The following is a 9,927-nucleotide window of genomic DNA, read 5'->3' on the forward strand; positions in this document are numbered from 1 at the left end:
CCTGTGTCCCCTGCATCGGCAGGCGGACTCCCAACCACTGCGCCACCAGGGAGGCCCAAGAAAATGATTTTTTAAGCCATCCCCAAGTTGAAAAAAAGCCCTCATACCAAAAGAAGAAGAAAAAGAAGGAGGAGGAGGAAGGTGAGAGGGAGAGGAAGAAGAAGAAGAGGGAGAAGAAGAAAAAGGAAGAAACATCATGGCAGCACATGGAATCCAGAATTCCGGATTCAAATTCTGATTCTATCATTGGGTAACATAACACATGTTATCATAAAGCACTAAGCTACAGGTACCATGCAATACAGAAATAAGGGGTATTAAAGGATACTTGTTTATGAAGCATACAGCTTTGTGTATGATGCTCCATTCCACCTTCACATACACGAGAAATCTGTTCTTATTATAAACATTTAAATCCTGGGACACACGGGAGGTATAGCCTATAATCAGAGCCTTCTTTCTGCATTTAATTCTTGGTCACTTGTTCCCCCAGCAAACTGCTCACAATCTCTTTGCACATAGAAACATAATGCAACACAAGACCCCCGATTTTTAGGTCATTACTTCTGTTACCCATTCCAGGTGGCAAATCCTAATTATTCTTCTCCTGATGACTGCCTGCAGGCCACACTTCATGGAGATCCAAATATATATTATTTCTTCTCCTGGGACTAAAAAGTAAATATGAAAGGAAAACCTCCCCTTGTTCTTAGGTTTAGAAAAACTGTTTTACCAGTTTCATTCTTAATCATTTATTAGAGAAAAAGTACAAGCAGAAAATCTTCCTCCTAGACAACATGATAATTTGCTAACAGTAATATGTTTTCTTCTAAGAAATTGTAATATAGTAAATATTACACATAGTATATATTTTGAATGTGCCAGACTTCCTACTCTTAGGAAACCAGACTGGAGTTCCAAGAAGTTTAGTTAACTCTATGAGCTGTCGAAGCTTTCAAGTTTTTGACTTGAGGGCTTTTAGACAAGTTGGAATTGAAAAGATAAAGTTATTTAAGTACTTTCTTACAGCATATTTGTTTTCTCAAAGGCATTCACACATCATTTACATATATAATGTACACTGTAAACCACTTTCCTGAACAGCCTGCATTTGAAAGGATGTTCTTCACACTCTTTATGGGCTCATAAGCAGGAATTCAATGAATACTCAGAGAGCAATCTAAAATGTGAAACAATTTAATGGGTACCACATAAAACGCCAGGGCCTGTGCCAGGAACGAGACACTAATGACTGAATTCTACTCGAATCCAGTTCAACCCCCACCTTAAACAACATGGAGAGCCTTGCTGTCACAATTTATATACTTGGGGCAACAAATAGCAGTTTCTCCCCTAGACTACTTTGCACTCAAATATATCTCTATTAGAATTAGTCGTATTCATTTTCATTTGTCTTACACATAGTTGAGGTATTTCATTTGTGACTCCACACTTAGGAAATACCCTCTTGAAAGGGAGTAGGGCCTGCCCAATATTCCATACAATTGAAAGTAAGTATTGGCCTTACTCTGACAGCACAGTATATGGCTTATAAAATGCAAGAACGTTGAAGGCAAGATGTACCCTCACTAAAGAAAATCACAGTGGATGAATGCACATGGCACAAATACCATCACTTCAATTGCCAGTCTTAATACATTTGTACTGACTGGAGAGCCAGCAAAGGAGATTCATAAAAAAAGAGGCATCACATACCAAACCTGGGGTCAAGTTCTCATTGTTTATCAACTGGGATGGCAGACCAGACACTGGATCCTTCTGAGTTTCAGTTTCCTCATGTGTCCAAATGGGTTAACAATAATGTTAATTGATAGGGGTATGGTGAAGACACGAGACTTTTTACAATGTAAAAATATGAGCTATGTTACTTTGACATGAATCATGAAGGCAATTCCTAGATATGTGAGGTATATGGAGTCCAAGGATTTATTCTCTGGAAATTTCTCCATTTGGCTCTTTTCTAGTTCTGCATGATGCTCTTCCCTGGTATTTAACTTTCATGCAGTGAGGGATACTTAATAACACAAAAATCTGAGTACAAAACACAAAACCATAAACTTCAACTACTAGGCATTTGGATCAGAAAGATCAGGGTAGAGGAATGGAGCTCCATCCTTTCAGGATAGTCAGTTGACTGAACTAAGGTCAAGGTGGTTCCAATGTTGCACAAGGGCCGGGATTATCTTAAACACTCCAAATCCACTCATGGCGAAAGAGAACTCCGAACCTGCTGATATCAACCACCAGACTAGGGGCCATTCGAGGTGCCCCTGTGGCACACAATCCATGTGCTGAAATTTAACAAAAGTGAGAAATGTAAGGAATACAAAAACTATTCCACATCCTCCTCCCTCATCACACAAATTAAGTGTCATCAATAGGAAGTTCATCAACACAGAAGACATTGATAGTAAATACATGGTTTGTGTCTCCACCTCCGTAATGACTCCCTGATTTGTAAAATGGGGCAGTGTGTTAGAAATTGTTGAAATGTCATTTTCAAACATTGAGATGAATGCTTTAGTAGCATATTAATACATAAAATTAGATTTCGTTTTGGGAAAAGTAGTATATTTAGAAACACTTCTGACCATGCTTTCAACTTTTTGGAACTATTATCATTTGAGAAGTTTTGTGTTTTTTTTAATATGGTCAATAGCAAATATTTTAGGTTGAACTATAAATGTAAGTTGCAGGAGAAGAGCTGATTAAGACAAACACCTCATTGGTTCACTTTCTGAATTTCAATTAACACCTAATTTACGATACTTCTTAATACAAATGCAGCTTGACAGGATTAATACACATTTTGTAAGGAGCTGACAAAGCAAGCATTCCATTAGCCAGCCCACAATGTCTCAAAATTTAATAGTCAATATCCCACTTTCAGGGCTGATGTTGTCAAGAACTAAATAAATAAGCAAGGAGCCCCCACTTCTGATTTCTGAGAAAGAACACATTCTATGCAATTTGTTTCATAGCTTTGAGTTAAAATTATATTTTTAATGTTCCTCCTCTCGTAGCATTCTTCAATAGATAACTAAAGGAAATAAACCACCGAAGCCACATTGCTAAATCATTCTATTGTATCCAGGGTTGGGGAGAGAACTCTCTACACCTTAATTTAGGAAGGATAAGTCCATGATTAATTCCAGATCTTGGAATATAAAAGAGCTGTAAGAGTCCTCAAAATTCCCCTAGTAGAGGAAATCTCATATCCCCAGGAATCTGGCCAGGCACCTGAGCCCTGGCCTAGCCCAGGCCTCACTGTGGGCTCAAAATGCTGTGGGCAGGGGCCTTCCTTACAGTTTGGGGGAGCAGCAGAGCTCCCTTCCCCCACCTCCCCAGACACAAGATGGTCCCAGCAGGATGTGCAAGGTTGCATTTTAAATGGATTATTTGCCTCTATCTTTTCCAAGCATTGTTAGAAAAGCTTAGGGAAGGTCCTAGTTTTAAACATTTTAAGCAGATGGTGCTAATATACTATTAGAAAAAATAGATAACAGTCTAAAAAGAAAAAAAATTAATGATAGTAAATCACTAGCATCTGATACTATCTACCTGAGTTCTAGGAACATTGAAGGGTAACCCCTGTCCAGTACACTCACTGATTGAGAGGCCTAAAGGATCATTAATGTGACTAATATTCTTAAGGTTTACAAAGAATATAGTGGTAACTACAAACAAGTGAGTCTAAATTTTAAATCAGGGAAACTTGCTAACATGTACAAAAATCAGATTCATACATACACAATGGGGGAAGAAAATATGTTTTCTGTAGAAGAAACTATATATGGTATATATTAGACTTTTGTAGAAAAGTGAGCCATCATGAGGGCAAGAGGAAAAGTTGTGGAATTATATATTAACTTTCTCAAAAAGCCTTCACTAGCTCTTACCCACTTTTAACTGTTCCGCTGTGGGTTAAGGAGGCCTAAACAGAGAAAGGAGGGCTCAAAGAGCACCTACTTGAAGGGAAACCATAAAAGTTCCATGAATTATTACAGGAACTACCTCACAGAAGGGATGCCAGTTAAATTTTGAATTTGTAAAGCAGACTACCCTCTTCAGAGACAAAAAGTGGGAAGATCTCAGGAGACTGTGTAAACAAGCAAACAAAAAGGAGCTTTAGAGCCATCTTAGACTGAGAGGATATATTTAAAAAAAAAACAATCTATCTTATTCCTAACTAATATCAGTAACTGCCATTGGCGGACCAAACAAAATCAATGTAGGCCCTCAGGACAAGGGCTAAAGAATTACTATTGGCAAATGATGACTAGAATTCAACTCTACAGAATTCTTATCCATCCCTTTTGCAAAAACTGTATTTTGACCACTTCTGATTTGGCACTAGAGGCAGGAGGAGAAAAAAAAAATCAAGATCTGAGGAATGAAAACTAAAACAGAAGAGACTAGCTAAGAGAAGCAGCTCTATGAAACACATTTTTAACATGAGGGTTTGGCAACCTAAAAAGGTGCCAGGCAATAAATATATGTTTGGATATTTAATATTATGATGGAATAAAGTAGACATAGGGTTAAACATCAAATTCTAAAATGCCATACCTGGGAGGCTGCCAATGAAGCTAGAAAGTACAACACTGAGAACCAAAAAATGATAAGATCTTACTGAGAGATTATAAATTTATGAAAATTTCCCCAAGAATTAGTATACTAGGACATTAGGACACTGGTTATAAAGAAAAGCAGGAAGAATAATCCTTTAGGATACCAAAAGCCTATTTCTATATAAACAAGCTTGCATATTGCCACTCTAAAGACAGATTTAACCTTGCAAGTCACTGACCTTTAATCATGCTTGGATTTTTTTCAAGAAAAATAAACCATTTACTCAGAAGATTAAAGGTAGGGAAGTCTTTTTTTCAGAGTTTTCACACTTGTTTAAGAGGATAAAGATACCCTTATCAGCCTCTACTCATCATTCAAAATTCTAATTTATTCATTCTTCCTCTTTAGATATTATATTTCCAATTGCCTGTGCTTTCCTGATACCCTCTTAAATACAAAAAGAGAAAAGAAGGGAGGAAGGTTTGGGGAGGGAGGGAGGGAGGAAGGAAGCGGGTAGGGAGTAGGGAGAGAACACAGAGTTGGTTTATCAGGTGTCTGCTTTTCCAGGTAATCTATAGACAAATCTGAGAGATTAATTTGCACACTGAATTTGCCCAAGCTCTTCACAGATATTCACAGATACGCAGATTAACATCTACTGGTACAGTACAGCAATGAAACAGGACACCTCAGTCTCTGTTCTGGAATGACCTCCTGCAGCATCAGCTTCTCAGTATCCCTCAGGACCCTTTTGAACTAGAGAAAGTAAGAGAAATCTGATTGCAAATTCAGATGACTATGTATTGTGCTGACACCTTAATGTGCAAGACAGACATTCCTTTGAATTATCTGCATCTTTGTGTCTGTTTATATATAGAGATGAATTACCTCTTTTCTGTTCTAATGGATTTGGCTATACAAATTACATCTGAGGCTGTGCTACACTGACTTATCTACTTCTATTTATATCAAAAATTTCTTTCTAAAGCAAAGTTAAATTAACACAAATTCTTCCTTTCTATCCTATAGTTTCATGAACTTCAAATCAGAGTTTTGAAAGGCATACAAGTTATATTGTTTCACAAATATATTAAGGATGGCATAATTTTAACAAGTAATATTTCTCCTTGGGTAACATTTGATCTTGGTTAGAATGAGATGTAAATGAGGGATGAAGATCAATATTAATAGTCTATAGATATGAGAAAGTATTGAGAACTTTCCAGATATCTAACAATGTTAATCCATCCCTGTGATAAACATTAAAAATCAGTTATGATCTCTGTCCTCAAGGACTTTATATTCTCACTGTATTTAGAAAAGATGAAATTATGTTCTTAGTTATTTCATTCATATCAGTTAATGAAAGTAACTGCACTTCTATTAGTTTAGACTCAGATAAACCTGGACAAATTTCTGTTGTTTGCATTTCAAGGAAGGCCTCCAAAACGCCAGCTAAGAATACAGTGTAATTGTTTAATACAAGCAGACTTTGAGCAAGGAGACTTGGAATCAAGTTCTGGGTAACGTTAACAAATGGGTTTGAGCTCATGGAGCAACTGTTTTCCCATCTGGGTAATGGTAACATTAACAAATTCCACTATTTGGGCTGTGCATTGAGCTGAAATAATGTACTCAAAGTGCTCTGAAACCATAAAGCTATGCTAGTCACTATGACATCAAGCCACCATATAGTTTCAGGAACCTTAGGACCCCTGTTAGAGGAGGGCACCTTATTCAGTGGGCCATGCCCTCCACTCTGCTCTTGGGGAAGGGCAGATCAAAGGTATCCTGGAGTCTGGAGAACACCCCCTCTTGCTTTTTGGCTATCTTTCACATATCTGTCTTCATCTTTCTTATTTTAGTGACCTTTTTTTGACTCTTGTTTGGGATTTCAATGCACTATTTAATTTTTCCCTGTTATTACTTTTATTTGTCTTATACAGTGCCAAAAAGAGGGACTAAGATTTTGCTACTCTTTAGCCAAGATGGTAAATTAAAGCCTTTCATTTCACTAAGTTAAAAAAGCAGGGTTGATCATTTAAAAGTGATCTCAGATTTTGGCCATACTTCTCAGTCTTCCACTTGGGCCATTCTTATATCTCTTTCATTACACACATGTACAGGTTTGCCTCTTGTACTCAAAAATTGGGAAGAAATAAGATTAGAATAATAATCCATACAAATTTGGTTTTATTGCTGTTTTATCCTCAATAGCCCTGTTCAAAAATAAACCAAAAAACATAAATAAGTAAAATAAAATAAACCAGTAGTAAAGGAAAAATAGAAGTAAATGCTCTTAAGGTTGCTGTTGTTGTTGTTGTTTTTATCTTGCCTGGATGTTTATGTGCTGAGGAAAATAGACATTTATGCTTGAGGTGTGTTTCAATACACATGGTACAACTAAATCGTAAAATTGCACTCTTAAATAGAAAAATACACATGTTCACAGAACCTTCTTCTATACAATTTCTAATGTTAAGATAAGCCTGAAACAACATAACTTCTGAAAATGAATTAGCTAACTTTTGATACTTCTTATAAGATATGCATATCTGAAGTTAATGATTTTTTAAAGCATAAGCTTTTACTTTAATGTGTATAGAAAACTACATTTATTTTCCTGAAATCAGATCAATGTATAGATAAGCCCTGATTTTCTTATATTGGTAGCTGGCTGAATCTTTCACACAACCGAGCATCAGAATAGGTGTTTTCGTAGACAATCTTTAGAAATAATATACTTCATTTCTACCTTTCCTAAAACAAGAAAACCCTCAATTTTCACCCAGTTGCAAACATTATTCAAAACAAATTTCTCAATAAAAAGTAGGTTTAAGGGAGTTGTATACTGAGTTCTGGCTGCCCAACCACAGCAGAAAGGTGTCTTGTCCTCTAAACTATCAAGGAAGGCCTAGGAAACTTCTGGTGGGATAGACTGAGTGTTAAAGGTGATGAGGAAACTTATAAGCAAAATTGAATTAAATCAGAATTCTGAATTCCAGACTGACGTGTTTCTGCTAAGCTACTCCAAGTTTTGAAGAAGTACGCGCAGTAAGAGTGCACCAGGAAAGATCTGATAACGCGAACACATATGCTCCCTGTCACAAACATACCCTCCTTGTCAGAACAATGTGCCATCAAAGGTACAAGTTAACAAGGGAATTTCCAGCATTTTCCTTCATTTGCGTACATCTTTCCTAACTTCAGGCCCAAGAGAGGTCAAAAGAGGTTTACCTAGCTAAGGAAAGGAAGACATCGCAGGCAGACCATCCGCACAGAATCGGAGCGGCAAAGCTACTTTGGGGATTTTGCCCTCCCTTCCTCTTGAGATGCGGCAGAACGTGCCTTCTGCTTACAGACACTCACCTAATCGGCCCCAGGACCCTCGTGATCACTTTCCTCGCATCACGAGGAAATGATGGGTCCACCCATGAATGGTGGGTCACCCATGAATGGTGGGTCCACCGACCCAGGTTCACCTTGGCCTCACCTAAGTGGAACAGGGCCCGGGGCCAGAGCGTGTGACTCTGACCTCAGGCGGCGGGAGAAGGGTCGGGCGGGGCGTCTCGGTCCCACCGCAGGTCTAAGGGTGCAAACAGGGTGTGAGGGCGAGAAACGAGTTTGAATGGGACGGCAACTTGGAATTGTTTTTAGGGTTTCTTGAAATGGGCAAATGCGCTGAATCCATTCAGCGGGGGAGCTTTGGAGAACATCGCCATCCCCTTGTCGCCTGGGACGCACACAGGACCCTGGCCGAGAGGGGGCGAAGGTGTCCCGACGTGAAGTCCACCCGCCCGAGAGCGGGATAGCGGGCGCCCGGCACCAGGGCGGCGCCGCCAGAGAAGCGCCGGGCCGCGGGCGCTGGACTCAGCCCTGGCTGCTGCGTCCGCGGCTCGTCATACCGCGCCGGGGCGGGGGTGGGGGATGGGGTGTAGGAACTCCAGGAGGTCCCCAAACTCGGAGACAGAGCTTGGCACCCGGTCCCGCCGGCGCAGAGCTGCGGCAAAGGAGGCGGCGCGGCCCCTCGGGGTGGGGAGGGGGTGGGAAGGAGACAGGTGAGACCCGGCGCCCTCCCAGCGCCAGCCGCGCCCCCGCTGTCTCGCCCCGAGAGGGCACTCACCGGCTTTGCACGGATCCTTGTAGTCCAGCGCCTCCGCCTCTTCCTCTCCGTTGCCACCGAAAGTGTAGTCATAGTCGAGGCCGGCGCAGACCCCCAGCTCCGCGCAGAGGACAGCCCCCGTGGCCACCAGCCACGCGAGCATCCCCAGGGAAAGCGTCTCCAGCCCCATCTTCCTCGCGAGGAAGGGCACCGGTGGCTGTCCTCGTGGGAGGCTCCTCGGCGCGGCCGGCGCTCAGGTGTCTGGGGACATGGGGCGCCGTCGGGCCGAGAGAGGGCTGGGCGGCCTGTCCCCCGGCGCGGGCTAGGTGGCGGGCGGGGGCAGGTACGGAGCGGGTCCGGGCGGGCGCGCGGCCAGGCTGCCTCCCCGCGGCCGTCCTTCCTGCGGCTCAACGGCTCGGCTGCCCCAGGCTCAGGCTCCCGGGCTCAGGCTCCCAGGTCCCCGGGCTCAGGCCCCGCGCGTGTCCCGCACCCAATACCCGGCGCCGCCCTGGGAGGACGAGACCCTTCTGCACATCAGCGCGTCCGAGCTGAAAGTGGGGACCGCGGTCGCGGGTGGGGGGCAGACATCCCTGCGCCGCCAGACCTTAAAAGCCGCAGAAGCAGCACGGCAACTGGCTGCGAGAAGGGCGAAAGTGGGAGGATTTGGGGATGCACTGTTTGCCTTCTCCCCCCCCCCACCCCGGCTGTCAAACTTAAAAAAAAAAAGAAAAGAAAAGAAAAGAAAAGAAAAAGAAAAAAATCTTCGCAGCATCTAACCCAATCACTTGCATCCTGCTTACTTATTCATACAATCAGGGTCAGGATCCGGGCCACAGCCTCCTCTCCGCCTCCTTTCGGTAGCCCTACACGAGCAGACAGACACGAGCGCGCCGAGAATTCCATTTATAATTTACTAAAGATAAAAATGAATATATCATGCACTGCGTCCAGGAACAGTAGTTAATAGATGATGTACGTGCCAACCGAGAACGCCAGACCGGGGGTGGGCGAGGGATGGTGACAACTCGGCTCAAACCTCCTCTCCCCCCAATACACAAGGAGCTTGCGACTCCCCTTTGCTGCCTTCGCCTCGGTGCAGCCCGGAGGGGAGGAAAAGTGTCTGGGCCCCCGCGACCGAGGTAAGGAAACTGCTTTCAAAGTCCCCCAACCAACAAAGTTGTGCTACGAACTAAGATCCTCAGAACTGCAGTTTAAAAAAATTCCAAAATCCA

General features: G+C 42.3%; 1 protein-coding gene across 1 annotated transcript in view; it reads right to left on the reverse strand.

The window, feature by feature from the left end:
• The window catches only part of TLL1 (tolloid like 1), a gene marked incomplete at its 3' end in the record, with an annotated part of 156,523 nt that extends 147,638 nt beyond the window's left edge, over positions 1 to 8,885 (reverse strand). The window contains exon 1 of the mRNA XM_024764169.1: positions 8,717 to 8,885. Coding sequence (XP_024619937.1) covers positions 8,717 to 8,885 — 169 coding nt within the window. The remainder of the gene's footprint in view (positions 1 to 8,716) is intronic.
• Between the last annotated feature and the right edge of the window lie 1,042 nt (positions 8,886 to 9,927).

Source organism: Neophocaena asiaeorientalis, unplaced genomic scaffold, assembly GCF_003031525.2.
Source record: "Neophocaena asiaeorientalis asiaeorientalis breed wild unplaced genomic scaffold, Neophocaena_asiaeorientalis_V1.1 scaffold296, whole genome shotgun sequence".
NCBI lineage: Eukaryota > Metazoa > Chordata > Mammalia > Artiodactyla > Phocoenidae > Neophocaena > Neophocaena asiaeorientalis.